Source organism: Arvicola amphibius, chromosome 10 (genome assembly GCF_903992535.2).
Source record: "Arvicola amphibius chromosome 10, mArvAmp1.2, whole genome shotgun sequence".
NCBI lineage: Eukaryota > Metazoa > Chordata > Mammalia > Rodentia > Cricetidae > Arvicola > Arvicola amphibius.
This window is the reverse complement of record NC_052056.1, coordinates 85,757,965-85,772,294: the sequence shown is the minus strand read 5'-3', so window position 1 is coordinate 85,772,294 and position 14,330 is coordinate 85,757,965. Positions and strand designations below refer to the sequence as shown.

General features: G+C 44.0%; 1 protein-coding gene across 4 annotated transcripts in view; it reads right to left on the bottom strand.

Annotated features, from left to right (window-relative positions):
- The window catches only part of Glt1d1 (glycosyltransferase 1 domain containing 1), a 65,582-nt gene that overhangs the window by 44,583 nt on the left and 6,669 nt on the right, over positions 1-14,330 (bottom strand). For 2 of the 4 annotated variants that reach the window (XM_038344845.1, XM_038344846.2), the window contains exons 2-4: positions 12,433-12,581; positions 6,773-6,878; positions 1,876-1,927 (exon numbers count right to left, since the gene is read on the bottom strand). In XM_038344845.1, coding sequence (XP_038200773.1) covers positions 1,876-1,927; positions 6,773-6,878; positions 12,433-12,581 — 307 coding nt within the window. Of the gene's footprint in view, positions 1-1,875; positions 1,928-6,772; positions 6,879-8,194; positions 8,422-12,432; positions 12,582-13,396; positions 13,467-14,330 lie in introns of those variants that run through there. The other 2 variants (XM_038344844.2, XM_038344847.1) reach the window with 2 other exon arrangements.

Genomic DNA, 14,330 nt, shown 5'->3' with positions numbered 1-14,330 from the left:
TTAATTTAAAAAGATTTGCTTTACACTTTTTATTGTATTTTATGTGCATAAATGTTTTGCCTGTGTGTGTATATTTGTAGTACAAGCATGCTTGAAGCCTGTCAAAAGAGGGCATTAGATCATCTGGAACTAAAGTTAAAGATAGTTGTGAGCTGCCATGTGGGTTCTGGGAACAAAAACAAAACCTGGGTTTTCGGGAGGTGGAGTAAGTGCTCTTAACCACTGAGCTATCTCTCTAGCCCCTCGATGTTTGTTTGTTTGTTTAAATGCCTATTAATCTTGGCACAGGACTGTCCAAGCTTAGATCTGGCTGCCCCAGGGTAGTGTTTATATATATATTTGGTAGCATATGTGTGTGTATATATACATATACATACCTATATTCATATATATTCATATACATATATATATATATATTCTGTAGCTTATACATATCTGAGGCAGGTGTGATTGTACATGCTTTTAATCCCAGCACTTGGGAGGCAGAGGCAAGCGCTCTTTGTAAGTTCCAGGCCGGCTTAGTATACATAGTGGAGCATTGTTCTACCCATACATTAGTGCATCTCTCAGTTCTCATGAAAGAAACATCTTTTTGCTGTAGATGGTGATTAACACGGAGACCCGCAACTGGTCATGGTGCAGAGAATGAGAGACTGTGGCATACTCAACCCTGAATGGCATAGCTAGATCCCATTCCCTCTTCCCAAGGCTCAGGCATCACTGCAGGAAAGGGGGTGGGAAGGCCGGAAGAGCCAGAGGCAGTGGGTGATTGCGGGAAAACAATGCTTTCTTACGCAACAGGGCAGTTGCCTTTATTAGCTCACAGAGCTGAGACAGTGTGAGTAAGACCCAGGCAAGCTAAAGCCAGACAAGATCTCAGCATGGGAGCTGGAGAGATGGCTCAGTGGTTAAGAGCACTGGCTGCTCTTCCAGAGGGCCCAGGTTTAATTCCCAGCACCCACATGGCAGCTCACAACTGTCTGTAACTCCAGTTCTAGGGGATCTGATAACCTCGCATAAACGTACATGCAAGCAAAACTCAATGCACGTAAAATAAGGATAAATAAGTTAAAAATAAATCTCAGAATGGGGGGAGGGGAAGAAGACACAAAGTCTCACCCTTAGCTGAGGAGCTTTTGGCCACTGGTGGCTCCTGGGAGAGGAAGAGACAGCTTTTTTTATGCATGTGGCCCCTAGGTGGTTGACCACACTTCAGGGTATGTCCCATATGAAAGAACATATGTAGAGGCAACTGGACTCAAGGGTTTTACAAAACAAAAGAGAACACAAAGTTGTGTGGGTATGGAAGGAAGACAGATCTGGGAGGAGGAGGAATGGGGGAGATGAACATGCTCAATAACTCTGTATGGGGCTGGAGAGATGGTTCACTAGCTGAGAACACAGACAGTTCCTGCAGAGGACCTGGGTTCGATTCCCAGTACGGACATGATAGCTTACAACTTTCTGTAATTCCAGCCCCAGGAGGCTCAGGCACCAGACAAGCATGTGGAACACAGATAGAATGAAGAAATATATACATTATACATATAATGTATATTATATATTTATATATATATTAATATATAAAAATTAAAATTTAATTCCCAGCACCCACATGGCAGCTCACAACTGCCATACATTAAAATTTATATATATATATGTATATATATGTATAAATATTTTAAGTATTTAAAAAAAATTCCTACATTGTATGAAACTCTCAAAGACTTAATTAAAGAAAACTTTGAAACATCCCTAAACTTTTTAAGGGTATCCACACTGGAAACAGCAGCACACAACTGTGCCATCCCACCACGGTCTAGACAGCCTCCCTGTCCCCAAGCCCTACCGGAAAGACACCAGAAGAAGACGTACCCACTGCATCTGCGCTGTGTCCTTCATTGCCTCTGTGAAAGCCACGGCAAACCTAGTCAATGGATAGAGATAACAGTCAATTAGGCTGGAATTCAATTAACACAACTCTGAGGCAGCACTTCCCAACAACTCATGAGAGACGGACAGGGCACAGTTCCAGCCGTTGTCATTACTCCTGGTCACTGCCCCTTAGGCCCCGTCTCCACCCACACCAGAAAAAGTTGTGGGAGGGAGATAAACTCAACGATGCTCGAAACCTCTTATTTCTCTTGTTCCTTTCTAATAATGCTAGAAAAAGCAGAGATTAAAAATCAAAGGCCAAGCCGGGCGGTGGTGGCACACGCCTTTAATCCCAGCACTCGGGAGGCAGAGGCAGGCGGATCTCTGTGAGTTCGAGACCAGCCTGGTCTACAAGAGCTAGTTCCAGGACAGGCTCCAAAGCCACAGAGAAAACCTGTCTCGAAAACCCCCCCCCCCAAAAAAAAAATCAAAGGCCAGAGCTGGGGTGATGACTGAGTAGTTAAGAATATTTACTGCTCTTCCAGAGGACCTGGATTCAGTTTTCAGCAACCATGTGGGGCGGCTCACAAACACCTGTTACTAACTCACTCCTGGGTACCTGACACCCTCTTTGACACCTGCGTGCATGCAGTATGCACACTAACGTACATTTATGTTTTTTTAAAAAAACATCAAAAGCCAGAAAAACAAATTCAGTAGGTGACGTATTTAATATGTTATGAGCAGCACACCAGGGGAAGGGACACATGACATGGGTGTGTGACCAGGGAATTCTGTGTGTGCTATAGGGCCCATATCTGCCCAAGACGCCTGTATGATAGTGGGAATACCTACATCTTAAAGCCATGTAACACACACACACACACACAAACACACACACACACACACACACACACACACACACACACATACATTCAGGTTTATATATACAAATAAATTTTTAAAAGCAATAGAAGAAAAAGCCAGTCCTAAGTGAAGCACAATTAATAAAATCTCAGAAACAGATATTGGGCTTCAACCTGAAGACCAAAAAAGCAAAGCAACAAGCCACTGGCTTAACCTCAACCTCGGTCCAAAAATGGTGATCCTGCCTCCAGGAAACCTCAGAATGAGACTGTGTGTGAGAGCTGTCTCCTCCTGTCTTATATTCCTCTCTAGCTCTGGGATTAAGAGCGTGCACCACTACTGCCTGGTTTCTATGACAAACTAGTGTGGCCACTGGAATTAAAGATGTGTGTCATTGTGGCTACTGGGATTAAAGGCGTGTGTCATTGCTGCCTGGTCTTTAAGTCTGGTCAGTGTGGCTCTTTTACTTTTCTGATCTTCAGGCAAGCTTTCTTTACTAAAATACAAATGAAATGCCGCTATACCTAAGAGGCTCCAGCGCTAAGAAAATGGGGGACCTCTATTTAAGGCTGTTTACCAGGCCACTAAAGATCACTCAACAGGAAGAGGCTTACTGTCAAGTCTTATCACTGGAGTTTGATCCCCTGGGATTCTACATGGTGGAAAGAAAGAACCAGCTCCCACAAGTTGTTCCCTGACCCCCCCCCCCCATGAGAGCTGTAGCATGCTCACACATGTGCATGCGTGCACTCACACACTAAATAAATGTATTTTAAAAGATTGCCTTTGCCGTGAAAAGGCTGCAACGGATACATTTTAACTGAGTTGTATAGGACATTTCTTGCATAGGAATTACATAAAGATATCCCTTTTTGACCAGTCCAGGTGAGAAAAACCCACAACTGAATTATAATAGCATCTGACAGTAATTTTTTTTCAGATGGTAGTTTTAAGGATTAACCATACACATAAGTCTATGACCATTACACAGAAAGATTTTCTTTAGTCATCAGAGAAATGCAAATCAAAACAACTCTGAGATTCCATCTTACACGTGTAAGAATGGCCAAGATCAAAAACACTAATGACAACTTATGCTGGAGAGGTGGTGGGGAAAAGGGAACACTTCTGCATTGCTGGTGGAACCCCTTTGATGTCAGTGTGGCAATTTCTCAGAAAATTAGGAAACAACCTTCCTCAAGACCCAGTAATACCACTTTTGGGTATATATCCAAAACATTCTCAATCGTGCCACAAGGACATGTGCTCAACCATAGCAGCTTTGTTTGTCATATCCAGAACCTGGAAACAACCTAAATGTCCCTCAATCAAAGAATGGATAAGGAAAATGTGGTACATTTATACAATGGAGTACTACACAGCAGAAAAAAAATAATGACAGCTTGAATTTTGCAGGAAAATGGATGGAGCTAGAAAACATTATTTTGAGTGAGGTAACCCAGACCCAGAAAGACAATTATCACATGTACTCACTCATAAGTGGTTTTTAAACATAAAGCAAAGAAAACCAGCCCACAAATCACAATCCCAGAGAACCTAGACAACAATGAGGACTCTAAGAGAGACATACATGGATCTAATCTACATGGGACGTATAAAAAAGACAAGATCTCCTGAGTAAATTGGGAGCATAGGGACCTTGGGAGAGGGTTGAAGGGGAAGGGAGAGGCAGGGAGGGGAGCAGAGAAAAATGTAGAACTCAATAAAAATTAATAAACAAACAAAAAACAAAAAAAAACTGTATTGGCAACGAGAAAAAGAACAGGAGCTCAAAAGTGAACATGAGGCCAGGAGCAAACTCAAACACATCTAAGAGTTTAACGCAATGGCAGAGAAGGGGTTCCATAAGTTGAAAGGGTTCCTATTCTCCTACCCAGGATATATCTGAGAAGATGTGATAATGCTAGGGGCTGGCTGGAGAGATGGCTCAGTGGCTACGAGCACTGGCTGCCCTTCCAGACGACCTGAGTTCAATCCCAGCACCCACATGGTGGTTTACAACCATCTGTAACTCCAGTCCCAGACCCGATAGCCTCTTCTGCCCTTTAAGAACACTGCACACAGAGTCCACAGACACATATGCAGAAAAATACTCATACACAGAAAATAAAAATAAAGGAAAAAAATTTTTAAGTGAACAATAACAAGTGGCAAGTATTCTTTTTCAAGTGTACTCAGAAACAAAACGATTCTAATTTTCAGATATACTTCATTTAATTTTGATATTCATAATATAATTACCAAATACTTACTATAATTCTTAGAAGCTGATAACCTAATCCAAAATTAAAATAGAATACTATACTGCATGGAATAAAGGTTTAAGATACTGAAAAAAATCACACAACCCCATAGAAAAAAAATACACCAACTTAAAAAGTGTTTAATTAAAAATGAAATGTTCATTAAGAAGCCAGGCAAGCTCAATACCTCGTTTACAGAAACATGAGCTGTGTGATGTCAAACAAAAAATCCATGATTCATGTGTCTCTCTTGCCCACTGGCCTTAATCAATTACCCCCAAATAAAAAAATCAATATTTGTTTTAATAACAAAGAGATAAATAACCCTAAAGATAATACTGCAAGATAGATTTGTTCAATAATGTTTCTAGTAAACAGGATTACTTTTCTTCCTTAGGGCTGTGCAGCATGAACCCTGCAAATAGAAAGATAATATATTTTTAAAATGTGCAAGAAATAAGGAATATTCACTAATGGGTCACTTTTCTTAAGATTTATTTGTGTATGTTCATGAGTGCACATGCGTGTGTGTGTGTGTGTGTGTGTGTGTGTGTTTGCACTATGTGAGTGCAGTACCTATGGAGGCCAGAAGAGGGTGCTTACACCCTGGAGCTGGAGTTATATATATACTCCAGCTATATCAGGAGCCACCTGATGTGGGTACAAGGAAGGGAACTTAGGTCTTCTGTAAAGGGAGCTAATGCTTTTGTGTTGTTGGTGTTGTTGTGGTATATTTTAGGGGATTTTGTTTGTTTTGGGTTTTTGTTTTTGAGTATTTTTTGAGACAGGTTTTTTTCTGTGTGTTTTTGTTTTTTAAGATTTATTTATTTTGATTTTCTGTGTATGAGTGCCTTTCCTGTGTATATGTATGTATACCACGTTCACAGATTGCCCATGCAGGTCAGAAGGTGCTGGCCACAGCTAGTGTCTGGGGTAGGGGTCCCCACACTATTCCCACAAAACTAATAGATGTCTTGGAGAAGCACCACCTCCAGGCGACAGAACCATGCTCTTGGGGGCTCTCTGCTCCCGGATGGCAGGGAGTAATGTGTAAATGGAGGACTAAGCCAGGGTACAGAATCCCACTGGTGACTGCTCTCCACAATGGTTTATAAAACTCGCAAGGCGACACAGACAGGAGCCATACATACTGAATAGTGAATAGCCTTACTAAAGATTAGTTAGTGACGAGGATGAGCCTTAGGCTGGGAAACCTAGCATAGGCCTGCTTAGCATCATCTGCTCAGCCCTGCACTGTGGTGCATTCATGCAGTCCCAGAACTTGGGAGGTGAAGGTAGGAGCAGAGTTCAATGTCATCCTCAGCTAACCACTGTGGTCAAAGTTAGCCTAGGCTACAAAAGACCCTATTTCAGTACACACACACACACACACAAGCTGTCTTCCTACCACACAGAACCTTCTAAAATGCTCATGTGATATTAGCATTAGGCCAGATATAATGACTCACTTGGTTACAAGGAGAATTTGTAGCAAAATAAAACTATACTGAAGGACAGTTTTGTTTTGTGGGCTTGTTTTGAGAGAGGGTCTCTCTCTATGTGGCCTTGACAGTCTGGGAACTTGCTATGTAGACCAGGTTAGCCTTAACTCTCAGCTAGCCACCTGCGTCTGTCTCCCAAGTTCTGGAACTAAAGGCATGAGCCACCATGCCTGGCAAGGGCCTTGTTATTGGTGGTGAGATTTTGTTTTCCTGGCTAGGATGCACCAAGCCCTCCCAAAGCAGAGCACAGATGGATGGTCTTACCTGGCTTCTTCCAGAACCTTCCCCATGACTTCATTTTTTTCTTTATGATTGGCATCTTCATTTAAATCAGTTCCACCAAAGATAACCCCAAAAGGAATGCCGTGCCCTGCAAAATGATGACAAGTGGAATACATGGGGCATCAGGGGGTGCCCCTTGACAACTGGTCTGCAGCCATGAAGCAAAAGTGGAAGTTCCCGTAATCCAGGGCTGCATGGCTTTTCTCTCATCTATTTTGAAAGAGAGCTCTAGAGCCCAGGCTGCTGGCCTGGAACTCTCAACTTTCCTCCCTCAGCAAACCCAGGGCTAGAACTCCAGGTGTGCACCACCATTCCCAGATGTGCGTGTGTGCGTGCGTGCGTGCGTGTGTGCGTGTGTGTGTGTGTGTGTGTGTGTGTGTGTGATATGTGGGTGGCATGTGCTTGCCACAGTGCTAGTGTGGACGTCAGAGGACATCTTCGTGGAGTCAGTACTCTCTTTCTACCTTTACGTGTGTTCTATGAATTGAACTCTAGTGAATCATTTCACTGGTCCGGAGTCGTTTTCTTTTTGAGGCAAATTGGCCTTGAATTTATTTCCCTGAAGATGACCTTGAACTCCTAATCCTCAAGCTTCTACCTAGGCTGGGCCAAAGGGCTGAGATTTCCCACAAGCACTGCCACACCCAATTCATGTCCCTCTAGAGATGGAAACCGAGGCTTTGTGCAGGCTTGACAAACACTCTGCCAGCTGAGCTTTAGCCCCATTCCCTAAGTGCGGTGTGTTTGGTGTCTGTTTCATTCTGTTCAACTCTCTAGAGGAATAGCAGATATCACTATTAGAAACCTGCACTGGGCCGGGCAGTGGTGGTACACATCTTTAATCCCAGCACTTGGGAGGCAGAGGCAGGTGGATCTCTGTGAGTGCGAGGCCAGCAAGAGCTAGTTCCAGGACAGCTAGGGCTACACAGAGAAACCCTGTCTCGAAAAAGAGAAAAGGAAAAGAAAGAAAGAGAGAGAAAGAGAGAGAGAGAGAAAGAAAGAAAGAAAGAAAGAAAGAAAGAAAGAACTGTTCTGAGGGACCAGCGAGATAGTTCTGCATTAGGCAAAAGCCACCACACCTGACACTCTGAGTTCCATCTCTGGGACCCACATGGTAAAAGGAGAGAATTGACTCCTTTTAAGTGTCCTCCCCAGCGTTACCACCATCACCATGACCACGCCCACCATCACCGTGACCACGCCCACCAACACTACACACACACACACACACACACACACACACACACACACACACATAAATATATGTACAAAGAAAAATTCACACTGAGATTAATCATGCCAAATCTCACCCGTGGTTGTTAGGATTAGTTTTCAAATTAATTTGCTTTCCATTTTAACCACGGAAAAATATAATTCCCCACCATCCATCAAAGCCAAGCTCACCAATCCTGGGAAGAAATCAAAGAGCTCAAGTGAAACTGGTGACAGGAGAAGGTCCTGCTTAGCATCCTCAGCCAGCAGCTCCGGAAGTCTCGAGGAATGGGCAGCACCATGTAGACACTGGGACCTGGTGGTCACCAGGCATGGCCCCTCCCTCATGGTCACCAGCTTCTAAAGCCAGGCATTGAAACAGTGGGACTCTGAACGGTATCTGAGTGGTATCCCTGGCCCTTGGAAGCAAACACAACATTCTGAACTGAACTTGCCACGTAGACTTGGCTGGCCTAGAGCTCAGAGATCTGCCTGCCTCTGCTTCCAGACTGCCCCATCATGTCCAGTCTAAAAGTAACTTTGAATTCAGTTCATCACATATGGGGTGTGGTAGCACATGCCTGTAATCCCAGCACTCTCTGTGAGTCCCTGGTCAGATTGGTCTACCTAGCCCCTGAGTTCCAGGTCAGCCAAGGCTACATGCCGAGACCCTGTCTCAAAAACAGACACAGTTCATCCTATACAGTGTCTGAGACAAAACATGGAAATAAGTTATCATCATTCAGGCCTGGAGAAGTGGGTCAGTGGTTAAGGGCATCAGTCATTCTTCCAGAGGACCCAGGATTCCCAGCACCTGTTTGTAACTCAGCAGTCTGTAGCTCCAACGCCCTCTTCTGGCACCCAGAGGCACAGCATCCTCATGGTGCACAGACATGTGGGTGAAACCACCACATACACACATAAAAATAATAATGGGGGTTGGAGAGATGGCTCAGCGGTTAAGAGCATTGCCTGCTCTTCCAAAGGTCCTGAGTTCAATTCCCAGCAACCACATGGTGGCTCACAACCATCTGTGATGAGGTCTGGTGCCCTCTTCTGGCCTGCAAACATACAGACAGACAGAATATTGTATACATAATAAATAAATAAATATTTAAAAAAAATAATAATAATGGGGCTGGAAATGGTTCAGCAGTAAACAGCGCTGCTGCTCTTGCAGAGGACCCAGCTTTGATTCGAGCACCCACATGACAGCTCCTCACAGCTGTTTGGAACTCCAGGTCCTGATCTAACACCTCGTAGATTCTGTGGGCACCTGGAATACATGTGGTGCAATGCATACACGCAGGCAAAGCATCCGTACATGTGAAAATTTTTAATTAAAAGAAACATCATGTTTTTGAAAAAAAATATGCCATCACTCATAACTGATTGCTGAGAGACCTGGCAAAGATAGAGGATGTTTTTTTAAAAAAAAAAAATCTTATTTCAGGTAAGAGCAGAAAACTAAAGCTAGAGATGGACTGGCTCAAACTTGTGAGCCAAGGCAGGAGAACTGTCAGGACTTCGACCCCAGCCTGGGCTACATAGTGAGTTCTAGGCTAGCCTGGGCTGTAAAATGTAAAAGCCTGTCTCAAAGGCCTGAGTGTGTTGGTGCCTTGTAACCCCAGCATTTGACAAGAGGAGGAAAGCAGGTTAAGGTCAACCTTACCTAAATTGTGTGTTCAAGGATAGCCTGAGCTACATGAGACCCTGCTTCAAAAATCCCCAAATAACAACAAAAATGGCAGACAACTGCGGGCCAGTGAGACGGCTCATGGTGCAAGGGTGAGCATGGTAGGAGGGAACGGACGCCACGCAGCTGACCTCTGACCCCAACATGCATGTGGTGGGGCACACACACCCTATGAAATAGAGCAATATAATTTACAACCCAAAGACTACCGAACTATAGTCCATGATTTTGATTTTAAAAACAACACAAAGTAAAGAGCAATCCTATGGGGTGGGGCACCTGAACTGGATCCATACTGAGTCATGGGATGCCATCACAGACGGGTTAATCTTGTTCTCAGCCACCTAACCTTATTTATCTGTTTCCTTATTAGGTTCCAGTCTAAGCCATATTCTTTTTTGTTTTGGTTTTGGATTTCCTGCCTATCTATATTCTGCCCTGCCATAGGTCAAATCAGCTTCTTTACTAACCAATGGTAATAAAAACATATTCACAGCATACAGAGGGGCATTCCATATCAACTTCAAGAACATATAATCATCCTGGTGTGGTGGTGCACGCCTTTAATCCCAGCGCTTGCGAGGTAGAAGCAGGAGGATCTCTGTGAGGTCAGTCTGGTCTACACGGTGAGTTTCACACCAGCCAAGGCTACCTAGTGAGACCCTGTCTCAAAACAACAACAACGAAAGGATATGATCCAAGATGTGGTGGCATGCCTTAGGGTCTAAAGTTAAAGCTGTGAACACAGAGGATCCCCACAGTGTGACACAGGGGGAGCCTGCTTAATCCAAAATGTGGGGTGGTCCCAAACTGGAGAGTCTAAACTGAAGCGAGGCCACATATGACACTCCTAGGGGCTGGAGAGATGGCTCAGAGGTTAAGAGCACTGACTGCTCTTCCAGAGGTCCTGAGTTCAATTCCCAGCAACCACATGGTGGCTCACAGCCATCTGTAATGAGATCTGGTGCCCTCTTCTGGCAAGCAAGCATACAAACAGAACACTGTATACATAATAAATAAATAAATCTTAAAAAAAAATGATACTCCTAACCTCTCAGAGCAGGTCATTGTCTGATGGGGGAGCTGACCAATCCCTTTGTCTGAGGGGCGTGCCCCCTCTGGGGCCCCAAATACCTTTAAAACATCCGTGTGCTTTTGTTTTTGCTCTCTTTATTTCCTGCTCTCCTCGCTGGAATCTTGGCTTTTTTAAGTTCCCTTTTCTTTCCTTTATTAAAGCTGAATATTATATATTAAAGCTAGTCTGGTTAATCATAATTGCTGATCGACCACGCCCCTTCATTTGTCACTATTGAAAACACTGTCTGAAATCACTTCCGGGGCTGAGAATGCATCTTGGCTGGTTGAGTGCTTGCCACCATGTATGAGGCCCTGTGTTCCTTTCCCAGCACCACATCACTAGACATGGTAGCACATGCCTTGAATCCCAGCACTTGGAAAGCGAAGCCAGGAAGCTGAGAAAGTCAAGGTCATCCTCTACTACGTAGTAAGTTCCAGCCTGGGCTACATGAGACTACTTCAAACAACAAACAAACCTAAATGACCCTAGGATGTGGGGTTCCAAGGGAATGAGAAACACAAATGAACTTCATAATCTAGCCTAGCTATCCTCCAAATATCTTACTCCCTATGTGAAGATACACATTTAAAAAAAAAAATCTAAGATGAGGGGCTGGTGAGATAGTTTGAATGGCTAACAGCACTTGCCCACAAATCTGATGACTTACATTCAACCTCTGGAATTCACTTATAGAGGAGAGGATCTATTCCACCAGTTCATCCTTTGCTCTCCATGTGAATGCCATGGCGTGCTGGCACATCACACACACACACACACACACACACACACACACACACAAATTTAAAAATTTTAAATAAAAGCCCTTCTGCTGTAGACATTTCAGAAAAGAAGCGCCGCTATGTCTCAAGCTATTTAAACTACCTGCGATGGTTCATTTTAAACTGTCCACTTGTCACAGCCTTGAATGACCTGGGAAGAGAGCCTCAGTGAAGGTTTGTCTAGGTCAGGTTGGCCTCTGGGCGTATCTGTGTGGAGATGGCCTTGATTGAATTGATGTGGGAAGACCCAGCCCACTGTAGGTATTACCATTCCCTAGGCAGGGAACCCTGAACTGTATAGAAATACAGAAAAGGGGCATTTGTAGGAAGTGTGCCTGCCTTCGTTTCTCTTGACTTTGGCTATGATGTGACTGGCTGCTTCAAGTTCCTGCCTTGACTTCCCCCGATGATGGACTGTGACCTGAAACTAAGCCAAAAAACCCAGCAAACCCTGTCTCTCTTAAAGTTACACTTATCAGGGTGGTTTATCATAGCAACAGGGAAACAAACTCAAACACACCACCCATGGTAAAATGCAGGTAGGGAGGAGAGGCCTCCTGGCCACAGTAGAGTGAGCTGACAGACACACAGATGCTCTGACCCAGGGCCATCACAGCTTTGTAAGAGAACCTGAGCTATAAAGACAGGCATGTACCATCACGGCTGGTCTCATATTTAAACACATATTTAAACAGCAAAGATATCATCAATACCTATCTGTTTGAAAGTGGCAAGGTCACCAAATTTAGAAAATTGCTTAATAGAAAAAAAATGGAAACCTTGTATAATCCTTCAGTTGGGTAACAGGGCACTGTTCTTGGCATCTGGTTTGTCAGCATTTCCCCCCTGTGCAGCCTTGGGAGCATGAGAGCTGTACCTTGCAGAAGTCTGCCTCCTCGGTAGAGGTGAAGGGCTAGGGCTGCTTCCAGGTTCTCGGCCGCGATGAGAGCGGCAATGTCAGATGGGCTTTCAAAGTCAAAGGCATCTCTCAGAATGCACATGTGGCCTGCAGCTTCTAGGTGGTCCCTTAATGAAGAAACAGAGAGAGGAAAAAGCTGGTTACGGCTTTAGAGTCAGTCTGTACTGAAACACAGATGGAAGCTGGAGATGGTGACAGCAGCCATCCATTCCCTAGCCTGCAAGACCTCAGACTATGGGGGATCAAGGCCAACGCGGTCACAACTCTGAGACACGGTGAGCCTCTCACCACATTCAGTGGCACAGGACTACCTCAAAGCTCTGTCTGCACTCTCTAATTCCACCGGTTCCTTGTTCACCGCCCCTTCACTCGAGATGGTGCCTGAAATGCATCTTGTAGCTGCTGCCACTCATCTCTTTTAGATTTCTTTCTGTTTTCATTTTATGCACATGAGGGTTTTGCCTACTTGGTGTGTCTGTGCACCACATAAAATACTGGTGCCTTTGGAGGTCAGAAGGCATCCGATCCACCAGAACTGGAGTTCTAGATGACGGCGAGCTGCCATGTGGGTACCGGGAGCCAAATCCAGGTCCTCTGCAGGAGCCACCAATGCTCTTAACCACGGAGCCTTCTCTCCAGGCCCTGTCACTCATTTTTTGAAGGAATATTTCTTACTTTTTAAAAAAGATTTATTTATTTATTTATTTATTTATTTATTTATTTATTTATTATGTATACAGTGTTCCGTCTGTATGCTTGCTAGCCAGAAAAGGGCACCAGATCTCATTACAGATGACTGTGAGCCACCATGTGGTTGCTGGGAATTGAACTCAGGACCTCTGGAAGAGCAGTCAGTGAGTGCTCTTAACCTCTGAGCCATCTCTCCAGCCCTTGAAGGAATATTTCTGCAGCTACTGCTCACCTTAGCCTAAGAGTTGGCGTCCCACGTGCTCGGAGCAGAAGTGAGGAACTACTCTTCCATCTCCCGAAAGCTGTAGAAAGTGAGAAGCCGTTGGCAAATGGCAACGAGTCTAAAATCTACTGGAGAATGTGTGCCTGAGAGATCGATGAGCTCTGCGGAATCCACATGGAAGAAAGGGGAAGGGGGCCTTGTCACAGGTAACGAGAGTCATGATAACAAGTCGTTCTCCGTCTCCTAAACGTCCTTTAAACTGCCTTGTGGCGTTCGCTGCATGAGCTCATAAACGTTCTAAATAAAAAAATGTTTAATCTTAATACTCTGAGGACTGAAATTTTGCCCTGGTGGCTTGCTGACTTATAATACTTTTAAATTACTTTGTCCTTATTCCTTCTGTCAAATAATAACTCGATTCAATAATAAATTCACAAAGTGCCTATTATACCTAAGGAATTGTGGTTTTCTTTCCTAGCAAAAGGTTTTTTTTTTTTAAAAAAAAAAAGGAGCTACTATATATATATAAAGAAACTTTAATAAATGGTTCATCATCTCTGTGAAGAGAGGGAACCAATTTGCATATTCATGACTGAAGATTAGAAATCACTCCATCCACCTCCAACAATAGCCCAGTACCTTTAAAAGATTTATTTGTATGATTTTTAATTATGCCTATGCGTGTGCATGTGCACCATGTACATGCAGTAGCCACAGAGGCCAGAAGAGGGTATCAGACTCACTAGAACTGCAGCTACAGGTGGATGTGAGCCACCACGTGGATGCTGGGAACTGAACTCATGTCCTCTGCAAGAGCATTAAGCACTCTTAACTGCTGAGCCATCTGCACAGTCTCTACAGCCCTCTTCTTCCTGTGAATAGTAAAGCTTAATCGCCTCTGTGCGTCACAGGGGAGAATTTCCGTAATCAACGATGCCCGTGT